Source organism: Anabrus simplex, chromosome 1, assembly GCF_040414725.1.
Source record: "Anabrus simplex isolate iqAnaSimp1 chromosome 1, ASM4041472v1, whole genome shotgun sequence".
Lineage (NCBI taxonomy): Eukaryota > Metazoa > Arthropoda > Insecta > Orthoptera > Tettigoniidae > Anabrus > Anabrus simplex.
In genome coordinates, this window is record NC_090265.1 from 255,091,414 (window position 1) to 255,117,047 (window position 25,634).

The following is a 25,634-nucleotide window of genomic DNA, read 5'->3' on the forward strand; positions in this document are numbered from 1 at the left end:
AGTGGGATTCGAACCTATCTCTCGAATACTGGATACTGGCCGCACTTAAGAGACTGCAGCTATCGAGCTCGATGATTATTGTTTTACGAGCAAGTACAATTAGACAACAATCCTCTGTTAACACTACTCATAGGGGGAAAAAATGGAAGGGATAAGACACTTTGGAAAATGAAGGCATTGACCAAAGGAAGGCAAAGGCTACAAAAGGCGTGAAAATGACAAACTCCTTAGGTCTCAAATGCTCTAATATCGTCGGGGGTCTGAAAAGAACAAGTGCTGACGAAAGGAAATCACTTAAGAAAAATGAAGGCGATGAGCCTGGCACAAGTTAGTGGAAGCAATGCCAGGACTCAGCTAAGGGCCCCAAGTTGCCAACCCACGCTCCCAAGTTAAAAGCCCCTGGGAACCCTTTTAGTCACCTCCTACGACAGGTAGGAGACACCATGAATGTCATTCTACCACCCTCAACCACCAAGGGGAGACGAAAGGTGCCATTACATATCGATTATTATTATTATTATTATTATTATTATTATTATTATTATTATTATTATTATTATTATTATTATTATTATTATTATTATTATTATTATTGGCTGGGCTAAGTTACTCAGGTAGTAGAGCACTGTCCTTCAGAGCCCAACTTATCAGGTCGATTCCGGTTCAGATCGGTGGTATTTGAAGGTATTCGTCAGCCTTGCGTCGGAAAATTTTTTGGTAGGCAAACTAACTCCTGCGGGTATATTATAATAGTAATAATATTCTGAGGCCTTTCGTCTGGAGCGTAGCGTTGAAGGGCAGTGAAACACGAACAACAACTATCTCAGAAAGGAATAGAATTGAAGCTTCTGAAATGTGGTGTTACAGGAGAATGCTGAAATGAGGTGGGCAGACCAGATCACGAATTAAGAGGTACCGAACCAAGTTCGGGAGAGAAGAACGATCTGGCGAAATTTGACCCCAAGAAGAGAGAACGAGGACAAATCTTGAGACATCCAGGACTTGTTCGGTTAGTTTTTGAGGAAAGTGTTGGTGGTAAAAACAGTAGAGGTAGACCAAGGTGTGAATATGACAAAAAAATTAGAGTAAATGTAGCATGAAGTAACTACGTAGAAATAAAGTTTCACACAAGGTAGGGTGGCATGGAAAGTTGCATCAAACCAATCTATGGACTAATGACCCTAATAATAATAATAATAATAATAATAATAATAATAATAATAATAATAATAATAATAATAATAATAATAATAATAATAATAATAATAATAATGCCACAATAACTACTGCTACAGGTTTCAGAGACACCGAGATGCTGGAATCCAGTGGGAGTTCTTTTCACGTGCTGGTAAATCTACCGACACGAATCTAGCGACCGAACTGAACCGCGAGCGAACCCGCCAACCTAGGCTCTGAAGGCCAGTGTTTCTGCCGCCCGATTAATTCAACCTGGCGGTGGGTTAACTAAGATGGATGCCATGTAGTCAATCTGCCTATCATTACGGGGATTCATGACATACTGGTAGTCCGATCACGTAACGAAGGTAGCGACGAAGGTGACGATCTTTGATAAGTCTCTGATTCAAACAGCTACGCACTTTCCACATGTTTTACATCATCAGCCGGTATGACTACGTGGTAAGCGTCGTTTATAACTAAACTTACATTCGAGAGATAGTGAGTTTTAACCAGACCGCCAACATTTTTGAAGATGATTCTCCATGGAATCCAATTATTTCACACCAGGCAGATGCCGGGATTGTACCTTGATTAAGTTCACGACCGGTACCTTCCCAGTCTTAGCCCTCTCCCGTTCCAGCATCGCCGAAAATTTGTAGAATTAGTATGATGTCAAACCGCTGGAAAATAGGTTTTACATTAGGAGAGGTAATTTGTAATTAACGGACTTTTCCTGTAAGCTGAAACATTTTCAACGAGTTCTACTGCTTCTTACCGAATATTACCAATTTAGAGAATTCTGATATAAATACATTCATAGCCGAAACATATTGTTCATTAAGAGGTATGGTATTTATCTGGAAGTTGTCAGCAAGCATTAATACCACCTTTGCGTTCCTCTTTTTTGTTTTTAGATTTAGTCAATTTCATATACTTGTGAAGACAAAATATTACACTCGGTTCCGAAAGCCGTCAAAGTAGTTAGTGGGACGTAAAAACCAATAACATTATATTACATTCGGGAGATACTGGGTTCAAATCCCACTATCGGCAGTCCTGAATATGTTTCTCTTAATTATGGCCATGGTCGATTCCTTCACACTCCTAGCGCCTTTCCACACCATCGTCATAATAAAACCTATCTGTACCGGTGCAACGTAAAACAAATTTTAAATCGTCTTTCTTCAGCTTATCCTAGCAATTTCTGAGGTCGCTGGAACCACCCAGGCTCATTTTGGTTTTGGCCTAATGCCCTTCCTGGCACACGCAATTTTGAGATGAAAGTCGCAACTAGGATAGACTAGTAATCGAACCTGAGCCTTCTGGGTGGGAAGCCAGCAGCTAAGCTACTGAGTTAAATCACACCCCCACGTAAAACAAACTGTAAAATACATATTAGCTATTAACCAGTTCCTTGTTCACACAGAGAAATACATCTTCGACAGGTAAGCGCCATTTAAAATGTTGCTAGTTTCTTGTTAAATTAACCAATGAGACGGCTCCCTCTGTGACCAGTGGTCAAGTGTCGGCCTCTGGATCCCAAGATCGCGGGTTCAAACCCTCCAGAGGTAGTCGGATTTTCGAAGGGCGGAGAAATGTCAGTTCCACACTCAGTGACCTGTGATTTCGGCATCTGAAGGATTTTTGGCGAGACATTAGGCCTTTACCCGGCACATTAATAGCCATAGGTCGCTCAAGGGAGATCCGGTTTACTCTACCACCTGATATAATAAAATGGAACGTCGAAATTGATGCGCAGGCAGCTTAGATGACGGCAGTTCAAAATGCCCACACACGGTAGTAATAATAATAATAATAATAATAATAATAATAATAATAATAATAATAATAATAATAATACCGGGCGAGTTGTCCATGCGGTTAGGAGCGCTCAGCTGTGAGCTCGCATCCGGGAGATAGTGGCTTCGAACCCCACTGTCGGCAGCTCTGAAGATGGTTTTCCATGGTTCCCCATTTTCACACCATGCTGGGGCTGTTCCTTAAGGCCACGGCCGCTTCCTTCCCATTCCTAGGCCTTTCCTGTCCCATGGTCGCCACAAGACCTACCTGTGTCGGTGCTACGTAAAGCAAACAACAACAACAACAACAACAACAACAACAACAATAATAATAATAATAATAATAATAATGGCTTCACATCCCACTAACTACTTTTACCGTTTTAGGAGACGCCGAGGTGCCAGGATTTAATCGCGCAGGAGTTCATTTACATGCCAGTAAATCTACCGACACAAGGTTGACCTATTTGAGCTCCTTCAAATACCACCGGACTGAGCCAGGATCGAACCCCGCCAAGTTGAGGTCAGAAGGCCAGCGCCTCAACCGTATGAGCGACTCAGCCCGACATTATTATTATTATTATTATTATTATTATTATTATTATTATTATTATTATTATTATTATTATTATTATTATTGCCTCCGTGGCTCAGACGGCAGCGCGTCGGCCTCTCACCACTGGATACCGTGGTTCAAATCCCGGTCACTCCACGTGAGATTTGTGCTGGACAAAGCGGAGGCGGGACAGGTTTTTCTCCGGGCACTCCGGTTTTCGTTGTCATCTTTCATTCCACAAACACTCTCCACTCTCATTTCATAGCATCTATCAGTCATTAATAGATCACTTTGGGAGTGGCGACCCCATCGTACTAACGGCCTATATATATGCTTCATTCATTACATCCCTGACCCAGTCAGTGACTGGAAAACAGGTTGTAGGTTTTCATTTTCATTATTATTATTATTATTATTATTATTATTATTATTATTATTATTATTTTCAGTGAGACTTTAAATAGAAAAATTATGATGGCAAGCATCACTTCCGGTTGTTTCACCTACGTAGTCCAACATTTAGTTGCCGTTCTCTGAGAACAGGGTTCGGTTCCTGGCCCTGACAGATTTAAGCTTGGCAGATATGCTGATAAGGAACACGTAGCTCATTTCCATTGGAGGTGTTCGAGAAGGTAGTAACGTGAAGAACGTGAGGACACAATTTCTATTAATTAAATGCTCTTCATATGTACTTCATGTGACCATCACAATGTGGTGGTGCAAAAATGAATGTATAGAAAATAAATACAAGATTGGGATATATTTTACCATCATTTAAATCTAATAAATTATTTACAAGATAATGATAGTCGTAGCAGGTTAAGATCACACTTAAGAACTGTAGTTTCTGGCTAGTATAAGAAAGTTCCTCCCTCGTGTACAGATGTAAAGAGGTTATTGGCAGCGCAGAAATCAAAAATCACCTCACCATTGTTGTCAACGACGTATTCACCACACTGTCCAACAACTCCGCCACTCCCTTCTGTCTGGTTTCCGACTGTCCCATTGGGACCTTCTAATACAATGATTCTATCTGGTTAGAATATTGGAGGATAAGGTCAGAATGAGAGCCTCCGTGGCTCAGGCGGCAGCCCGCCGGGCTCTCAACGCTGGGTTCCGTGACTGAAATCCCGGTCACTCCATGTGAGATTTTTGCTGGACTAAGCGGAGGCGGGACAGGGTTATCTCCGCGTATTCCGGTTTTCCCTGTCATCTTTCATTCCAGCAACACTTTCCAATGTCTTTTCCTTTCATCTGTCAGGCATTAATCATTTCCCGAGAGGAGTGCGACAGGCTACGGCAGCCGACACAGTTCTTATCCTCGCCGATAGATTGAGGCTTCATCTTTCATTCCTGCCACGGTCTAATGACTGGAAATAGGCTTTGGATATATTTATAAGGACGAAATAAATGCCTTCATTTTTCCCTCGTAATATGCTGGTAATATATATGAGAAAAGGTACGGAGAGAGGGTTTGATACGAAATTACATTTTCCTTTTTACTTTTGGTTGGTTGAGGCAAACGTTAGGAATGGCAGGTCAGAATTTGACTGACTCCTTTTGCAACGTCGAGGAATTTTGGGGTAGGATAGGGAGTAAGGATAAATCTATTAATTAACCTGGCAACACTGGACTAGCAAGCATCTCTCACATGGCACACGACTCGATAGAATAATTGGGCAGAAGTCCAGACAGGGTACCAAGACTTGGAGACTGTTCAGATTCCTCGCACTTCCTGCCTCAAAGAGGACCATACTCCTTTAACATATAACTCTGTCAAATCAGACGAGTTTAACCTGTTATTGGTGGACTTTTAATAAGACTAGTATTCATTTGTCAACCATTAATGTAATTGTGCATTCACGGAAGTTGAAAACACCCTAATTTTTACAATTTACTTTATGTCGCACCGACACAGATAGGTCTTATGGCGACGATGGGCTAGGCGTGCGTAGGAAGCGACCGTGGCCTTAATTAAGGTCCAGACCCAGCATTTGCTTGGCATGAAAATGAGGAAACCACGGAAAGCATCTTCCGGGCTGCCGGCAGCGGATGGCATTATTGCTTATTTATTTATTTATTTATTTATTTATTTATTTATTTATTTATTTATTTAGGATAGTTTCAACTTCCTATGGGTTACGATTACACAACTTGACTGTTGATGATGTTCTTTCTTCTTATTCTTATTATGCAGTTATGTACCGAGCAAACTGGCGACGCATTAACGCGCTACGGCTAAGGAACCAAGCTCAGCATCCGGAGAAGAGTGGATTCGAACCCCCGAACCCCATCGACGGCTGTCCAGAGAATGGTTTTCTGTGGTTTCCCATTTTCACTTCCCGGCAAGTGCCGGGACAGTTTCTATTCAAATTTACATGTGCAGAGAAATCTAAACAAAACAAAAAAGCACAAGATGGACAGAAGAAAGAAACTCATTGAACGAATGAAGAGATATTGAGAAATTAAGAAGAAATATGGTGCTAAATAAGTTCGAGCATACCCCTTAGTTCGGTATAATGCATTCATAATAATAATAATAATAATAATAATAATAATAATAATAATAATAATAATAATAATAATAGGCTAATAATACGGATTTTACATCCCATTAACTACTACAGTATTCGGAGACGCCTAGATGCCGGAATTTCGTCTCGCAGATCTTTTTACATGTCAGTAAGTTTACTGACAATCTAAAATACAGTTTTAGATAATATTAATATATTAACATGCGTATACACTATTGCGCTAGGATAGTACCATCCACCACAGTAACACGCAATAGAGGGTTGGCGTCACGAAGGGCATCCGGTCATAAAACAGGACCAAATACACTTGTGCGACACAGTTCGCACCCGTGACCCCACAGGTGAGGGAAAAGCGGAAGAAGAAGAAAACACTAATACGCTAGGCCGGTGTGTTTGAGCACCTTCATATGCCATGGGATTGAACCAGGATCAAATTCGTCAACCTAAGGTCAGAAAGGCAACGCTTTACCATCTTAGCAACTCAGCGCGGCCTCATAATAATAATAATAATAATAATAATAATAATAATAATAATAATAATGCTCTTCAATTGTTAGTGCTGTCGGAGTACCTGAATTAGGAGCTAGGAAGGTGGTTGTTTAGGAAAGCCACAGACACACATTTATTGCATATAAAGCACTGGGGAACTACGACTGACTGATGGTGATTGCAAAGTAACGTGACAATGACAAATTGAGGTGGAATTTGACTTAAGTAACTACGACCACACACAATTAGTGCGTTTGAAGAGTTAATGGCAAGTTTAACTACAGAGCAAAATAAAATGTGATTTGATCAAAACCATTAATTTGTTAATCTAACATGGTCGAGTATGAGATAAGCTGTGGACTATTTTCTCCTTCATGACTCTGCCACAGATTGTACACATTTTATTTTCAAGATTCTCATATGACACTTAACAAGGACAATTATGGTGACTGTTCTGTATCGCCGCAAAAGAAAAATATGTTAATGCAATGAGTGAGCAGTTCTGGGTTTATCAGACAACAGTCCCAGCCCCAGCTGCGAACATTCCTCTACAGAAATAGTAACCGAACACATGCTGAATCCTCTTCAGTCACAGACGGCCATGACTCAACATCTCTCTCCCTTTCTGTTATTCACAATCGGAATCAGGTGACTAGTCTTATGTGAACTTATGAAACATGTTCGAATCCCACCTTCCGCTATCGTTAAAATGTTTTCTTTCGTTTCCCCATTTTAAAGGCAATACTTTTCTAAGGGCTACAGTCAGTTTCTTGCATGCAAGTAATTTATTATTTTCCCTACTGACGAGTGAGACCGTGAGCGAAATTACCCAGTTTACAAGGCCATGAAGTATATGGGCGGTTGACGGCGATTGGTCAAGTTCTTGTTTCAGTTAGTATACTTCCAAAATATTAATAATTTAGAAATACAAATACATATTATTCATACACATAGAAACAGATCACCTAGCAAAGAGATGGTCTACTCCACGCAGTTGTAATTTTGGAAAAGGAGCACGAACTGTGATAATCACATAGCATTTTTCACCTTCTTAGAAATAAAGAGATAATTGCTTGCATTTAGATACCTACTAGCAATTGTACCCGTGCTTCGCTACGGTATTCCAGATTGTATACGGATATCGAAGTAAATTACTGTACATGTTAATAATAATTTTTAAATTGCATGTAAATTGGCGTTATCCGAGAAAAAGCATAGGAAGGTCCGCAGACGATGTTTCCAATGTAAAGTGCGAGTTGTGGAGTTGTGATAATAACCACAGGTGCACTTGTCTACCACAATTCATTATGTTTTAGAAACGTTGAATAGGGTGAAATTTGTGTAAGATTTTCACACAGTGCATTACTTTTCAGATACTTATGCGACAGCTTCAAACGTAGAATTTGGCTCATATATGGCTACTGGATGGGCCAATATTCGTGTAGAATTTGATGATCCCATCTTTCCTATAAGTGAATCAAACCATCGATTGTACGTGTACAAAGTGCAAAATTTAGGTAAATCCAGAAATAGAGAAAAATGTAATGTATAAGGGATAGAGATACGACAAAAGGTCTCAGGACCGAAGTTGTAGATCACGAAGATTGTGCCATCCGTTTTGTGATACGACTTACCGTTTAGCCACGAAATACATCGAAAGGAAGGACTGCACCGTCATTAAAATTGCCTCCATATTTCTATATTTTTCGGGGCTAAAAAATAAAATTTTTAAACATCTCGTAAATTTTCCGTCGCTTACATGCTAAAAGCTATAATTTTGCAAAATTTCAATTTTCTAACTTGTCTGGGAGATTGTGCTGCGATCTTCATATGGGGGAGTGGGTTAAAAATCAGGACTTTAATGAAATTTTTAAGCCCATAAAACCTGTAGGTTCTGGATAAATATCACGGACTGTGTTCTTATGCAGGTTTGAAACTCCCAGCATGTACCCCTCAGAGAATTATGAGAATTTGAGATCTTTCTGGGGATCCTGAAGTCATCAGGTTGTCTGGTACCAAGTTTTAAATTTCTAAGATGCCTAGAATGGTCTCACTAATTTACGTCTGTTTTAATTTTTATGCCTTAATTTATATATATAGTACAGTACAGTATATATAGATCGCGCCAAACAGACTTCCATTTATTAGTGTGGATAATATTTTACCCGCTTCGCTAGTGGTTCTAGGGGAGTCTTACTCCCACAGTACGTTTTCCAGGTAGTAAGTCATACTTGTAAGTCAAACTGGAACATACACACGTCCATTACCTCTGTCATTTCTGACAATTTATTTTTTCACCCTTTCTCACCCCCTATGCCAAAGGGGGCTGAAGTTAGACTTTAAACATCCGGAATGTTATTATTCATCTCAGCGACCCGGAAAACTAGGGATTCGGCAGTATATTCGATTACTATTATATCTCACTCCCCCTTCCCCCACCCTAAAGGGGCTAAACTTTGAGTTTTAAAAAATCGGAATGTTACTATTCATCTCAGCGACCCCGAAAAGTATGGATTCGACACTACTTTCGATTATTTGTATATCTTAGTCCTCTTGCCCCCCCCTCCGCCTCCTGGGGTGTTTTACCCCCATGTGGTTTGTCTCCTGATACTAAAAATTCGGAGTGTCACTATTCGCCTCAGCGACAATGTATTCGGCACTATTATTTCTATATATCATTATTATTTCTATACATCACTCTCCCATCGCCCCCACCACGAAGGGGGATGAACGTGGACTTTAAAAAAATCCGGAGTATCACTGTTCATCTCAGCGACCCCGAAAAGTATGGATTCGACACTATTTTCGATGATTTTTATATCTCAGACCCCTCGCGCCCCCCCTGCCCCTAAGGGTTCCTGGGCTGTCTTACCCCCACGTGGTTTTTCTCCTGATACTAAAAATCCGTAGTGTACAATTCACCTCTGCGACTCCGAAAAATATGTATTCGACACTATTTTCGTTTAATTTTATATTTCACTCCCCCTCGTCCCCACCCCAAAGGGGGTTGAACTTGAACTTTAAAAAAAATCCGTAGTGTCACTATTCATCTCAGCGACCCCATAAAGTATGGATTCGACACTATTTTCGATGATTTTTATATCTCAGCCCCCTGGCACCCCTGCCCCTAAGGGTTCCTGGGCTGTCTTTCCCCCACGTTGTTTGTCTCCTGATATTAAAAATCCAGAGTATACAATACACTTCGGCGGCCCCCGAAAACTATGTTTTCGACATTAATTTCGTTTAATTTTATATATCACTCCCCTCTCGCCCCCATGCGAAAGGGAGCTGAACTTTGACATTTGAAAAATATGGAGTGTCACTGTTCATCTCAGCGACCCCGAAAACTGTGGATTCGGCACTTTTTTCGATTATTTTTATACCTTGCCCCCACCCCTGACACCCCACCCCTAAGGGAGCTACGGATGGCTTATCCCCACAATGCTCGTCTCCAGATAGTAAGTCATAAGTGTACTAAGTTTGGATGAAATTGCTCCAGTGGTTTAGAAGGAGATGTGTCATTTACACACACATACATGCATACATCCATTTTTATATATAGTAAGAAGAAGATTATGCTTGCTTTATTATTACAAAGAGAAATTTTATTTTGAACACTGCAGAGATCTAAACTTAAACTGTATATCCGAAGAAATTATTCGAATCCGAGGAATGAATATTACTTCGCTCGCGGCATGCCCAATCATGAGAATGGCTTCAATAATATTAGTCATCAGTTTCAGAGTCGTGTTCATTGCAGAAGGCAGGATTCTTATTCTTAAGAAGGATAATTGGTGCCACAATCGTCCGCTCTAAGATGTTCGAGGGTACTCCAGGTGACTCCAAGTCTTTCGAAGCTCTGCCGTGTAGTCGATAGACTTGCAACTGTGTAGAACATCGGGTAATTCTTGTAAAAGTTGCTTGTTGAAAGAAATGAATGACATAATATATGATAGCAAGAATGAAGAGGATGAAACCCAGCGCTGGCACATATGACACTCCTCTCGAATAGCTCAAAACTTAACGTCCCGATCCGACGGACGAATCATCATCATATGCCCTCACACCGTATAAGACCAAAAACAGCTTCCTACGTCCTGGACGTAAAATGGCTCCTTGAATATTGTGTTCTCTACCTATCTTATGAACGTTGCCTAGCGACAGCGACTCTATGCTTTTAATCTTGGTGACAGCACGATGGATTGTCATATCCCAATGCACGTTTTTCCGATGGCTTTTCGTTCATAACTCACCAACGAAAGCGAAAATGAAAATTCCGGCTTGGAGGTGCATTCGGACCTCTTTCCATCTACCTATGTTCAAAATTTCAGATCTCTACGTGCTTTAGATTTTGCTGGGCATCGCGCACAGACACACAGACAGACAGACAGACACTTCCTTTTATAATATTATAGATTTAAATGGGTGAAATCGAAGGGGAGAAACTATAAAAATATTCATTCTATTGGGATAACCAGTCATTCCAATATGATGGTACTTAAAAGAAATAAAATACAGGATATAATTCACCAGAAAAATAAGACTTCTCTAATTATTACTTACTGGTTTATATCATTTCGGTAAAGGCGTGCTTGGTTCGCCCAAAAGGGCGTGGGTTCGAATCCCCGTCAGGAAGTCGTAAAATTTAAGAGACGAGATTTCCACTTCCGGAGGTGCATATGGCCCTGAGGTTCACACAGGCTACACCAAAAATGAGTACCAGGTTAATTCCTGGGGGCAAAGGCGGCCGGGCGTAGAGCTAACCACTCTACCCCTCACGTGCCGCGGTTAACAATGGTGGAAGCCTTTACCTTCCACTCCTCCCAGGGCCTTCATGGCCTATACGGAAGTGACTGTCTTTTTGGTTTATATCATTTAGAACTAGAATTCTCAATTGTCGCAATTGATGGAATAGAGGAGAAAAATCCGTTGTAGCCTGGTAAACATTTACTTTTTATTTATTATTCCTTTGTAGGTGGCGAAATTAGGGCTCTTGGCCCTCTCTTATGTTCATAAGTAGCATTTTCTTCCTTCTTATTCTACTGCTTTTCCCCCCCACACCTGTGGGGTCACGGGTTTGGCCCTGTTTTACAGCCGTATGCCCTTTCTGACGCCAACCTTACATGGAAGGACATAATCACTATTGCGTGTTTCTGTGGTGGTTGGTAGTGTAGTGTGTTGTTTGAATATGAAGAGGATAGTTTTGGAACAAACACAAACACCCAATCCCCGAGCCAGAAGAATTAATCAAACATGTTTAAAAACCCCGACCCGGCCGGGAATCGAACCCGGGACCCTCTGAACCGAAGGCTTCAATGCTGGTCATTTAGCCAATGAGTCAAAGTAGCCTTTTCTTCCATTTTATACGAAATATATTGCCTGAATTGAAAAATAAATGTGATGTGAAATCACCGCTGTAGGCTATGCCAAAAACAGCGAAGTAGATGATATATTTTCTCCAGCTCATTTGTTATGAGAGAGCAGAATTAAATTAAGATATTTTAAAATTTGGAACTTAGCATGTTATCTGAGAAAATAAATGTATATACAGAGTATTTATTGATTAGCGCTTCACCGGGTGTAAGAACGAGTGACAACGTCACTTCCCTTGTCACTACGGTGGCCACGGTTCGAATATCATCCAACTTAAGTGGAGTTTGTGAAATGAAAAGTCACCTCCCTGTGTTCGAATTCCACGTAAAATGGGAGGTCTCATGGCTATGATCACAATATCCACAGTCACATGCAACAAAGGTTGCTATTTTAATTATTTCTGAAACTGGCATTCGATACAGCCCGGCAGATGATAGATGGATCCCCAAACATTTCGTCCACTTTTCAATACCCTTATCACGTTATCGTCCATTACCTTAATTTGTTCATTCACGTGCTTTGTACGCACATTCCTTCGTCAATTTAAATATTTTCGTCCATATTGGTCTACTTTGTGTCGGTCACCAATAGCACAACAGATTTTAATGACACTGTGCATATTTGAAATATTAATTTATTAAAGCGTTAGGCTAGAATTATATTTGTGCCTGTACACAGAACTCAATGTACAGTATTACAATGCCAAATTCATACGGTGTTTTGACTAGGCTATAATTATTACTTTTTTAAAAATGATTGAAAAATAACACGAAAAGTAATATTAGTTTTTATCCATTATAACGTCCGACTCGTTGGCTGAACGGTCGGCATACTGGCCTTCGTTTCAGAGGGTCTCGGGTTAGATTCCCAGCCGGATCGGGGATTTTAACCTTCATTGGTTAATTCCAATGGCCCTGGGGATGGGTTTTTGTGCTTTCCCCAACATCCCTGCTACTCACACACCAAATATAACACTATCCTCCACCAGAATAATACGCAGTTACCTACACATGGCAGATACCGTCAACCCTCATCGGAGGGTCTGCCTTACAAGGAGTGCACTGTGCTATAAATAGCCACACGAAATTATTATTATTATTATTATTATTATTATTATTATTATTATTATTATTATTATTATTATTATTATTATTATAAAATAAAATGAAATGAGAAGGACGAACTGGAGTACTAGAAAATAAGTGAATGGAAGAAATGAGCGGACTTATTGTAAGTGGACGGAAGAAAAATGAACGAAAACTTGCTTGAACGAAATAATAAAATTGTGGACGAAGGACTAAAAATAGTGGACATGATATCTGTTGGCTTGTAGGCGATAGATTGAACGAGAGGCAGTGCATTTCCACCCGGTTTTAATTGGTTCTGTTTCAAGGTAACTTCGTTGACATGAAAATGAGGTTAACATTAAAGCAGAGGAAGTAAAATGACTGTTGATACGGTGATAAGAACTACAGGACTCCAGTGTTACGTAGAAACCGAACCCAGGGACGTTTTTTAACAATTTCAGGATTAATTGAAAAAGGTGAAAAACAGATTCATTTGAGGACAATTGAAGAAGGATAAGAGTGAGGTAGAGTTCTGCCCTGGAGAGAGACCTTCTCTACGCAAAATGCAATAATACAGTTTTCAGATACGCTCCCTTTAAAGGCTTTAAGTAACATGGGAGGGTTTGACCTCAAAAGCCACGGTAGACAATTGAACATCTTCTGTTATGGTAAATAAAGAGAAAAAAGTAGGGTTTATAATGTTTTGTTTAGGTATTTTACAATAGAAGCATGTAGTGGCAAACGCATTATACTAGAAAATGAACGTAGTAATTAATATACTTTATAGCGTTGCATTACCCTAGGATTTTATTTGCCAGTTTATCTCAAAAGGAGTTCGCAGTTCGAATCTTATCTATTATGTGCTTGTTCAAAAGGATAGTAGGCCTACCCGATAGAAAATTATAGATCGCATGGTATACGATCAGCAGATTTAAATATCAGTAATGTCTAAGTACAACTGCTTGCTCTCTTTGAAAATATTTCAATGCGGTGGTGCATGATATATCTGTCAGTGTTACAGTTATTTTGTCCAGTACTTATAATTACATGTACTAAGATGCAGTGGATAAACAACTTTGACGTTTGAGTCTCGGAGCGTGGTCCAAGAAACCTTTGCTGATGTTGAAAAGTTCGAATCTTCCATATTCGATTGATTGATTGATTGATTGATTGATTATTTGCGTGTTTTTATATTGTGCTTTTAAGTTAAGATCTCATCCTTGTTATTGATAATACCACATCATAGTATGGGTGAAACGTCTGAACCTTTTAATACGGGCAATAAGTTGGCGTGGTACAGACTGGTAAAAGCTCAAGCAAGCCTGTAGTTTTACGCGACTGTTGATATCGTGATCGTAGTCACAGGACCTACAGAGCGATGGCATTTGACTCACGTCTTTACACGCACTGGAAGAAATAACGTTGCTGCCGAGACAAAACCTCCTATGTGAAACATTCTACCTTACAACTTTGACCGAAGAAGTTCTATCATCTAAGGTGCAATATTGTGTAAATTATGTCAAGGCATTCTCGCTCTCCATAACGTATGTGCTGCGGGTCAGTATATCTCCAAAAATATTATTACATAGGTTTCGCCCCGACAACGACGATATTCAGTGTTAATTACATTGGCCGATTAAACCTACCATTGAAGAAGAAACATTGAATTAAAGTCAAATCACAGGAAAATCTAGTGTGCGTTGCATGGTCCGGCTCCTCAGGGCACTTGGTTCGATTTCCGGTCAGGCCGGAAATTTTAGCCGCGTTTCGTTTAATTTCTCTATCTCGGGGCTGGATGATTGTCTCCGTCTTAATACACGTCTACACTACCAACCACCATAGAAACACGCAATAGTGAATATATCCCTCCACATAAGGTTGGCGTTATAAGGACATTAATCGTAATAATATTATTTGCTTTACGTCCCACCAACTACTTTTACGATTTTCGGGCACGCCGAGATGTCGAAATTTAGTCTCGCAGGAGTTCTTTTACGTGCCAGTAAATCTACCGACACGAGGCTGACGTATTTGAGCACTTTCAAATACCACCGGACTGAGCCAGGATCGAACCTGCCAGCGCCTCAACCGTCTGAACCACACAGCCCAGTGACATTAGTCGTAAAACTAGACTTATTCCACATTAGTGCCGACATCGGAGAGTTGGGAAGAAGGCGAGGAAATAAAAAAATAATCATTTATTGACTGGAACTGTGGTCACTTGGATGAGAAGTAGTGAGGAAGTCGCTGAACTGTCATACCTGCACAGGAAGCTCGTCTCGATGAAGGAAAGAAAAAAATGTTTCTGCTGTTCTGATAAGTATAACTATACGAGTTTATAGCACGTGTCAATGAGATTGTACACGAATGTAAACAACAGTGTTCAGCGTCTAATTACTATCATAGAACGTGACTTTAAACAACGCCATGGATGAGTATTGTGTTAGCAATAGGAGAATATCAAACTACAACGACAATATGTTATTCATATTTATCACACACGCTCCGACTGCAATTACTCACGCCGTACGCCGCTGTCCTTCGCGACTGAATCTACCTCATGTTGGAAGACCGAGGTCGATAGCTGCAGTCGCTTAAGTGCGGCCTGTATTCAGTATTCGGGAGACAGTGGGTTCAAACCCCAATGTCAGCAGTCCTGAAGGTGGTTTTCCGTGGTTTCCCATTTTCGAACCAGGTCTGGGTCTGTACCGTAATCAATGCCACGGCCGCTTCCTTCCTACTCCTAACCCTTTCCTGTTCCATTGTCGCCATAAGATCTATCTGTGTCGGTGCAACGTAAAACTAGTTTTTAAAAACAATGATGGAAGGATGGCTATGAAATTCCTTTCAATAATGCTCCTGCCTTTGATATATAGTACAATGTGTATCGGAAGCAGGAGTAGAATGTCCTGTTTAAGTCTCCAACGAATAATGTACAACATGGCACATAATATACAAGACATAGTCCGGCTCCATGGCTAAATGATTAGCGTGCTGGCCTTTGGTCACAGGGGTCCCGGGTTCGATTCCCGGCAGGGTCGAGAATTTTAACCATCATTGGTTAATTTCTCTGGCACGGGGGGTGGATTTATGTGTCGTCTTCATCATTATTTCATCCTCATCACGAGGCGCGGGTCGCCTACGGGAGTCAAATCAAAAGACCTGCATCTGGCGAGCCAAACATGTCCTCGGACACTCCCAGCACTAACAGGCATACGGCATTTCATTTTTACAAGACAAATTTTACAAGCACTAAATATTTGTACCAATAAAACTTCCAAGAGTGCCAGGCTGAGTGGCTCTGACCGTTGAGGCGTTGGCCTTCTAACCCCAATTTGGCAGGTTCAATCCTGACTCAGTCCTGTTGTACTTTAAGGTGTTCAAATACGTCAGCCTCGGGTCGGTAGATTTACTGGCATGTGAAAACTCCTACGGGACAAAATTCTGACATTTCAGCATCTCCAAAAACCGTCAGAAAAAATAGTTTGTGGGTCTTAAAACCAATATTATTATTATTATTATTATTATTATTATTATTATTATTATTATTATTATTATTATTTACTTAAAGAGTAGTAAGGAATAATGGTTTTACGTCCCACAAATTATTTTTTATGATTATCGGAGTCGCCGAGGTGCCGGAAATATTATCCCATTTACCCACTTATAAATATACTGGCACGAGGCTGGCGCAACAGACTGTGCCGGGATCGAATTTGCCGATCACTTCAAGGGTGTTGCAGAGTGAACTGGGGAAGGAAGCCTGATTATGGGATGGGGTGACAGTGCATAGTGATATCGCTCCTTTGCTCTATTTCCTGTCGCACCGCCTTAGGGCGACGATGAGATAGCAAAGGCTTAGTACTGGGAAGGAAGAGACCGTGACCTTAATTAAGGCACTGTACAGCCTGGTATGAAAATTAGAAACCACAGAATCTTACATTCAAGGCTGTCGGCAGTGAGGATCGAACCTACTGCCTCCCGAATGCAAACTCACAGCTGCGTGATCCAAACCGCATAGTCAACTCGCTCGTAGAGATATCAACTCAGATTCGTATATTTGACTGACAGAGATTGTTGATACAGAGTGAAAAATGCTGAAGACGTGCCGTCGAATTCTAGAATGAATCATGAGCTGCCTTGATACACTGACTTAGTCCGTGGTTTCCTATTTGTCCCGAAGATTTCATAAAATAGAATTCAACGGTGATATGATATGTAATAACATCAACGTTCCCTGACGTTGTTGACCGGCGACGATGAACTATGTAGTCCTTAAAATACAGGATTGGTTATTGATCATTGTAAGCCAACTATATTTCATTATTAGGGATAAGCAGAACAGCCTCCTTCGATAGCTTCCAAACTAAAAGAAATTTTACTACATTACGATAGTGGGAATGTGAACCAATGTACCGTATTATTTTTAAACATGAAATCTTGCGAAGCGTATCGCACAGTGAGGTTGAGAGAACTGTTCGGAGAGGACAGCCAGCGCGGCGCTCAGCGGTATCAACACAACCTGTCAAGTTGACCGACAGATATTGTCGGCACAATATGAAAAATGCCAAAGGCGTGCATTATCTCTATAATGACCCACGAATGTCGTATTTCACTGTGGCTTAAGTATCTTGAACAGTCTCAAAAGTAAAATGTGTTACTGGTAGATTTATACTAAAAATAATATGTGCTGTGTTTTATATGTAAGGTACGTTTACAGAAAATCTCAATTATTGTGCCCACACGTTGCTAACAGGTCTAAATAGACTGACAGGTGCTTGAGAGTTGCTTAAGAATTTGGCAAGTTCACTTGATTTCTGTTGACATCAATAGGTGCTGACATTATTGACATACTACGGTGATTCTCTACATTGTGCACACTGAATCTAGACGGAAGCATTACACTGACCGTTCTTCCACGAGTAGCCCCAATGAAATGTCGTTTTCGTTACATTTTTACAGTGACAATGCTTGACACCAAGAACATATTTTGCCATCGCTGATTCAAATACACGAGTGGCATGTGAAATTAGAAGTGTAGAGCGAAGCATGATCTGGGGCTCAGTGGACTTACCGTTGCTCTGCGAGTAGCCCCACTCTAAGCTCATGACTGGTACCTTCCTTCGGCTTGAGGACGCAATGCTGTTGTGTGCACGAGGTCTTCACCAACACTTATCGCCAACCGCTGGGCGGAGTGGGGAGAACAACAAGGTCACGTGGGACTGACGTAATGCCCCTCCTCTCGTTCTCACACCTGGACCTTTAAAACACTTTCACTCCACTATCTTTTCTTTTCCTTTGTGAGAAATCTTTTTAAAGAGAAAATCACTTCGAGCGGGTAGCCCTATACATGCGCGCGCCACAGTTCTAACAGGATGAAAGGATTAGACTGCGCCGGCTGATACACTTCGGTTGAAACCTTGCCAGTACTTGTTAGCCAATCAGCATTGCTCACACTGTCGACCAGGCATCTGTCAGTCAGAAGCACGTGGTTGTCGCCGCAAGTAACATTCGTTCTTCATCTCCTCCAAAGGCCACATAAGGGTTTCTGAATAATAATAATAATAATAATAATAATAATAATAATAATAATTGTCCGACTCCTTGGCTGAATGGTTAGCGTTGAGGCCTTCGGTTCAGAGGGTCGCGGGTTCAATTCCCGGCGGGTCGGGGATTTTAATCCCGTGTGAAATTATTCTGGCTCTGGGACTGGTTGTTTGTGTTTGTCCCAATTCTCTCCTCTTCATAGTCAGACACACTACACCACCAACCACCACAGAAACATGCAATAGTGATTACATCCCTCCCCATAGGATTAGCGTCAAGAAGGGCATCCGACACTGATCGTACCCGCGAACCAGCAAGGTGTGGGAAAAGAGGTATAATAATAATTATTATTATTATTAATTATTATTATTATTATTATTATTATTATTATTATTATTATTATTCACGTTCCACTAACTACTTTTACCGTTTTCGGAGACGCCGAGGTACCAAAAATTTCTCCCGCAGGAGTTTTTTGCGTGTCAGTAAATCTACCGACACGAGGATGACACGTTTGAACACTTTCAAATATCACCAAACTGAGCCAGGTTCGAACCTGCGAATTTTTGCTCAGAAGACTACCGACTGAGTTAGTCCGGCCAGGGTGTCTGAAGCCTAGGAGTTCGATGCAGCAACTTGTTCCTTTGTTTCAGTTATCGTTTACATTCAAAGAAAGGTTCTCACCAAAGCAACCGTTGTTCGAATTCCACTCAATAGAAAAAAATGAAAAGTCAATCTCAGTCTTTCTGATTCTACGTAAAACTCTAGCCGCTATTGATTACGACCTAATAATGACATGAAACTCCAAGCTTTTTATAATCTCCTTTCGCTGACGTAAATTATACTTTTGGTCAACGAACAAGCTGACTACGCGGGTTTGGTCACGTAACTTTCATCTTTCTTCCGGGAGGTCGTCGCTACAAAACCCCACTGTCGGTAGCTCTGAAGATGGTCTTCTGTGATTTCCCATTTTGACATCAGGCAGATGCTAGGGCTGTACCCTATTTAAGGCCACTGTTACTTCCTTCACAGCCCTTCTCCTGTCCCATCGCCGCCAAAAGACCTGTGTGTGTCGGTGCGACGTGAAAGAAATAGCAAAAAGAAAAATATACCGAATAGAAGGAATGAAATAACAGCCGAGCTGAGTGTCTTAGGCTGTAGGGCACAGACCATCTGAGATCAAGTTGGCGGGTTCATTCCCGGCTCAGTTCGAAAACCGTAGAAATAGTTAGTGGAAGGTAAAATCAAGATTATTATTATTATTATTTCATATCAACATCCATCCTTTTTTTTTTTTGCTATTTGCTTTACGTCGCACCGACACAGATAGGTCTTATGGCGACGATGGGACAGGAAAGGCCTAGGAATGGGAAGGAAGCGGCCGTGGTCTTAATTAAGGTACAGCCCCAGCATTTGCCTGGTGTGAAAATGGGAAAACACGGAAAACCATCTTCAGGGCTGCCGACAGTGGGGTTCGAACCCACTATCTCCTGGATGTGAGCTCACAGCTGCGCGCTCCTAACCGCACGGCCAACTCGTCTGGTACATCCATCTCTGGAGGGTTACAATCACTGTATCTTATGGTATGGTCTCTGGAAAAAATAAAATCACAACTTGACATACATACTTTTCTCATGTAGGCTCTTTTCTTCCTTTCCTTTTTACCGAGCTCGATAGCTGAAGTCGCTTAAGTGCGGCCAGTGTCCAGTAATCGGGAGATAGTGGGTTCGAACCCCACTGTCGGCAGCCCTGAAGATGATTTTCTGTGGTTTCCCATTTTCACACCAGGAAAATGCTGGGGCCACGGCCGCTTCCTTCCCATTCCTAGGCCTTTCCTATCCCATCGTCGCTAAAAGACCTATCTGTGTCGGTGCGACGTAAAGCAAATACTACCTTTCCTTTTTTCTTCATCCGTTTATACTCCAGGGTTGTTTTCTTTCCCTCGGACTAAGCGAGGGATCCCACTTCTACCGCTTCAAGGGCAGCATCCTGGAGCGTGACACTTTCGGTCAGGAGATACAACTGGAGAGGAGGACCAGTACCTCGCCCAGACAGCCTCACCTGTTATGCTGAACAGTGGCCTTGGTTAGGGATGGGAAGATCAGAAAGCCTAGACAAGGAAGAGAGGAAGGAAGCGGCCGTGGCCTTAAGTTAGGTACCATTTGCCTGGAGGAGAAATGGGAAATCGCGGAAAACCATTTCGAGGATGGCTGAGGAGGGAATCGAACCCCCTCTCTACTCAGTTGACCTCCCGAGGCTGAGGGGACCCCGTTCCAGCCCTCGTACCACCTTTCAAATTTCGTGGCAGAGCTGGGAATCGAACCCAGACCTGCAAGGGTGGCAGCTAATCGCACTAACCACTACACCACAGAAGCGGGTCTTATGTAGGCTACCAATATAAATACTGGCACGAATTTCTCGCATCTAAGTATTCTTAAATATATACTGACAACCTTGATTGTAAGAGGTGACCACCTAACTAATGACACTAATCAGCCTGCCCCACTAAAACGTCTAAGGTAGCCTTAAAGTGTAAACTAATAGTCTATAGCGAGAACCCATAGACTTGAAAGTAGCTTCGAAGTTTACCGTCGGTCATGATAGATATGTTATGTTTTTCCACGATTTTCCACCTCATCTTCAAAGAAATTCAGGAAAAACTGTTCTCGAAGCCGCAGCTACTTTATTTTCAATCTTGGACTGAATTAATTGTAAGACACCTTCCGAATAAATTCCAGGGAAGGAAAGGATATCAAAATTCATTCATTCTGTAATACAGGTGCAGTACGATAGGTCAGTGAGATAGTCATTACTGGCATTAGCTACTCGCCGTAATAACGATGCTCGGAATCCCGATGGATGTGACTTTTTCCGCTCTATTTACTGGTAATATCCATTAAATCATACGTTGTCAGCTGCCGTCCAGTCCGGTGCGAAATATTTTCGATGAGCGAGAGTTCTTGCTGGTCAAGGTAGTATACTGATCTTACCGAGATCGATAGCAGCAGTCGCTTAAGTATGGCCAGTATCCAGTATTCGAGAGATAGTGGGTTCGAACTCTACTGTCGGGAGCCCTGAAGATTGTTTTCCGTGGTTTCCCATTTTCACACCAGGAAAATGCTGGGACTCTACCTTAATTAAGGCCACGGCCCCTTCCTTCCCAGTCCTAGTCCTTTCCTGTCCCATCGTCATCGTAAGACCTATCTGTGTCGGTGCGACGTAAAGCCGATAGAAAAATAATAGTATATTGGTCTTAAGATGTAAACTTTCACGACCACTAAATTACATTACGATATATTATTTTGGGCATGTTAGGTCGCATAATATTATTTGCTGACGCGTTTCGAACCTGCATCCAGCCAGGATTGTATTCACAGTAATAACAAATAATTTAGTGGCAACTGTCACTCCATAGTAACTAGACTCAAGATAGAGAGACCCTGTTAGAAATGTGGTTCATTCGACGGCCTCCAGAGTTAAGGAGAAAGATGTTGAAGAGTTAACTATGGAGGGTAGCCATGATCTACTCAGTATGCATCGTCCCCTTTGATAACATTATCCGGGTGTTAAGCAATTTCTATCGCCTCACGAATGGCATCACGAAGATAAGCCAGAGATACCCGTGTAGTGTGAGATAGGTTATTATCATGCGGAAAACGAAGTTGTCGAGCTGCACGAGGAAGGAAAGCACGCACGGTCGCAGAAGTTCCTGGACGTATCATCGCGCCTTAAGGGTTCCTTCAGTCACCATCAGTGGGGAGCATGGCACCCCACAACATGATACCTCTCACTTCTCTGTAATGAAGCGTAGAGCACTGCACTGGCTGGGATGTCTTCAGACTCGAATTCAGTGGTCGTCTGTATACACACAGAATCGTGATTCGTCGCTGAACACCACTCCACAAGCTGCCATGCTACACATTTCTTGCAGAAGTTCAGACGTGCTCGGCGATGCTCAGATCGTAATGATAGACGTAGTAAGGGATGTCGCGACGGTCGATCCTGCTCTGCTGGCCGCCTGGGTTCAGTACCGGTCGACACAGGAGTATCCCCTGCTGCAGTGACTTGTTTCCAGATGGTGCGTGGCGACGGCCGTGGAGTTCTCACAGCTCGTAGCATGATGAAACGATCTACCCTGCTAGTGGTCCGCGACCAGAGCCTCCTCGACATGCGTGTGTACCCTCACGTTTCCACTGCGTCCAGCATTGATGCACAGTGTAGTCAAAACGGTTCAAGCGGCGATAAATGTGCCGAAACGTCAAACCATCTAAAATTTTCATTGAAATATTTATAGACAATCTGCAATACGTCGCACCGACACAGCTGTGTCCTATGGCGACTATGGAATAGGAAAGGACTAGGAGTGGGAAGGAAGCTACTGTGGACAACCCCAGCATTCGCCTGGTGTGAAAATGGGGGAAAAACGGAAAATCACCTTCAGGGCTACCGTCACTGAGGTTCGAACCCACTATCTCCCGAAAGCAAGCTCACAGCTGCGCGACCCTAACCACACAGCCACTATCTCGGTAATATTAATAAAATAATTAACACGAAACCAAAGAAATAGATTACATAAATGCTCCATAAAGTGAAATATGAAAGGTGGCAACTTGATGAACTAAGTATCTGTAATTTGTAAAACTAATTGAACTTTAATTTATTCAGTAGTAATTCCAAATAATTATATGCCTATAACATAATATTAGAAATGATCACAATCAATAGCGAAGCAATTTTTTTAGTGGCCGTCCGAGAATTGAAATGTAAAGGCCACTTGAATCCGGTTCGCTGGGCTGAGTAGCTCAGACGGTTGAGGCGCTGGCCTTCTGACCCCAACTTGGAAGGTTCGATCCTGGTTCAGTCCGGTGGTATTTGAAGGTGCTCAAATACGTCAGCCTCGTGTCCATATATTTACTGGCACGTAAAAGAACTTCTGCGGGACTAAATTCCGGCACCCCGGCGTCTCCGAAAACCGTAAAAGTAATCAGTGGGACGTAAAGCATATAACATTACAAAAGAAGCCGGTTCTGCAGTACCAGAAAGATTCACAGTATTTCGACCGCGCACAGTGCAGTGTACAATGAGCAAGAATCTGCTTATCACTGCTCCAGACCTCACGTTATCAACAGGACTCAGATTTTAACATGACATCTTCCAACTGGTGCATTATAGACATAGCTAACTTACTGCGTGTATAAATCGTATTCACGACACTAGATTTTTTTTCAGTTCGCTTTAAGTCACACCGACACATATAGGTCTTATAGAGACGATGGGATAGGAAAGGACTAGTAGTGGGATGGAAGCGGCCATGGCTTTAATAAGATGCAACCTGGTGGAAAACGGGAAAACACAGAAAACCATCTTCAGGCTAGCCGACAGTGGGATTCGAACCCACTATCTTCCGAATACAACCTCGCAGCTGCGCGTCACTAAACGCACGCTAATTCGCTCGGTCGACACTAGATGTTTATTCATTCTTCTCGTCGTTGCCAATTCTTAGACCATTTATGTTCAATATTGTGTCCATATTTTGCCATGTTCAGCAATTAATTTAATTAATTTTAAGATGTCTTTCTTCTACGCTTTTATGTAGTTATTTTCATTCATTTAAGTTCAGTAATCAACACGTTAAAATGTAATCGGAGCTTTAAGTAAACGTGAATATTCAAACATCCGTGCTCATTTCGGAGCTTTTCAACGAACAAGAACGTGCTGACGGATATTCGACGTTTTTTCTCTACATTTTTGTTGGAGAACCCGTGTATTATCACCGTCTTCTACTCCAACGCGGAATGAAGTAATCGTTGAAATCTATATAGATTCACATTTTCTTGGATAGTTCACACCTTGAAGCACGTTTGATTTGCTAACACTGAAGTTTTTTATTTCCTTTACAAGTATTTCCACCTCAGGATTACGTGATTACGACATGGAGATGCACATTGCTAGTTATTTTGCTTGTACGAATAACTGCATATCAAGAAAGTGACAAGTATTATTTTCTCAACCACACCGTTGGCAGCCGTGAAGGTGGTTTTCGGTGGATTCCCATTTTCACATTAGATTAATACTGGACCTGTACTTTAATTAAGGCCACAACCACTTCCTTCCCAATACTAGTCCTGGACCACCCTCATGTCACCAAAAACCTTGCAAATTTACGTGAGACGTTAAATCACTAGGAAAAATATTGTTTGGTATTATTTTTATTATTATTATTATTATTATTATTATTATTATTAGTAGTAGTAGTAGTAGTAGTAGTAGTAGTAGGCCTAGTAGTAGATGTAGTTTTCTTAGCTCAAATGGTCAGCGTACTAGTCTGCGATTCACAGGGCTCCGGGTTTGATTCCCAGATGGACCGGAGACTTTAACTCCGAATTAATGTGAGCTTGCATTCGGGAGATAGTGGGTTCGAGCTATCGGCAGCTCTGAAGCTGGTTTCCCGTGGTTTCCCATTTTCACAGCGGGAAAATGCTGGTGCTCTACCTTAATTAAGGTCACGGCCGCTTCCTTCCCAGTCGTAGTCCTTTCCTACCCCATCGTCTCCATAAGACGTATCTGTGTCGGTGCGACGTAAAGCACATTGTAAATAAGAATAATTCCTCTGATTCGGAAGCTAGGTGTATGTGTTCGTCTTAATACATTTCTCTTCATCTAAACACCACACGCAAAGGCACGCAGTAGTGAAAACAACTCTCAAAATTGGGTTGGGGTCAGGAAGAGCACCCAACCGTAAAACTGAGCCAAGCCCATATCCAATACCAACCCCAATACAATCAGAAAAAAATGCTAGGATTATTATTATTATTATTATTATTATTATTATTATTATTATTATTATTATTATTATTATTATTATTATTATTTAGAATCACTCCATTACGAATTAAAGATAATGAGCAAATAATTTGAGTAAATTAATTAAATTAGCTTCATAATTTTGGGGCTTCTTTGCGCATGTTGTTACTTTAGAGTTCTTTCTAGTCTGTTAGGTTACTTTTGTTAGGTCCGACAAAATCCGGTCGCATTATCGAAATACAGTATCTAGTCTGTATGCGTTTACAATTGTATTGTTGATATTTCA

The 25,634-nt window shown here is 41.4% G+C and overlaps 1 protein-coding gene across 1 annotated transcript in view; it reads right to left on the reverse strand.

The window, feature by feature from the left end:
• CAH1 (carbonic anhydrase 1) overlaps positions 1 to 18,380 on the reverse strand; it is a 334,335-nt gene extending 315,955 nt beyond the window's left edge. Inside the window, exon 1 of the mRNA XM_067159304.2 lies at positions 18,072 to 18,380. Within this exon, the coding sequence (XP_067015405.2) occupies positions 18,072 to 18,105 (34 nt within the window). The 5' untranslated portion in view covers positions 18,106 to 18,380. The remainder of the gene's footprint in view (positions 1 to 18,071) is intronic.
• Positions 18,381 to 25,634: the final 7,254 nt, after the last annotated feature.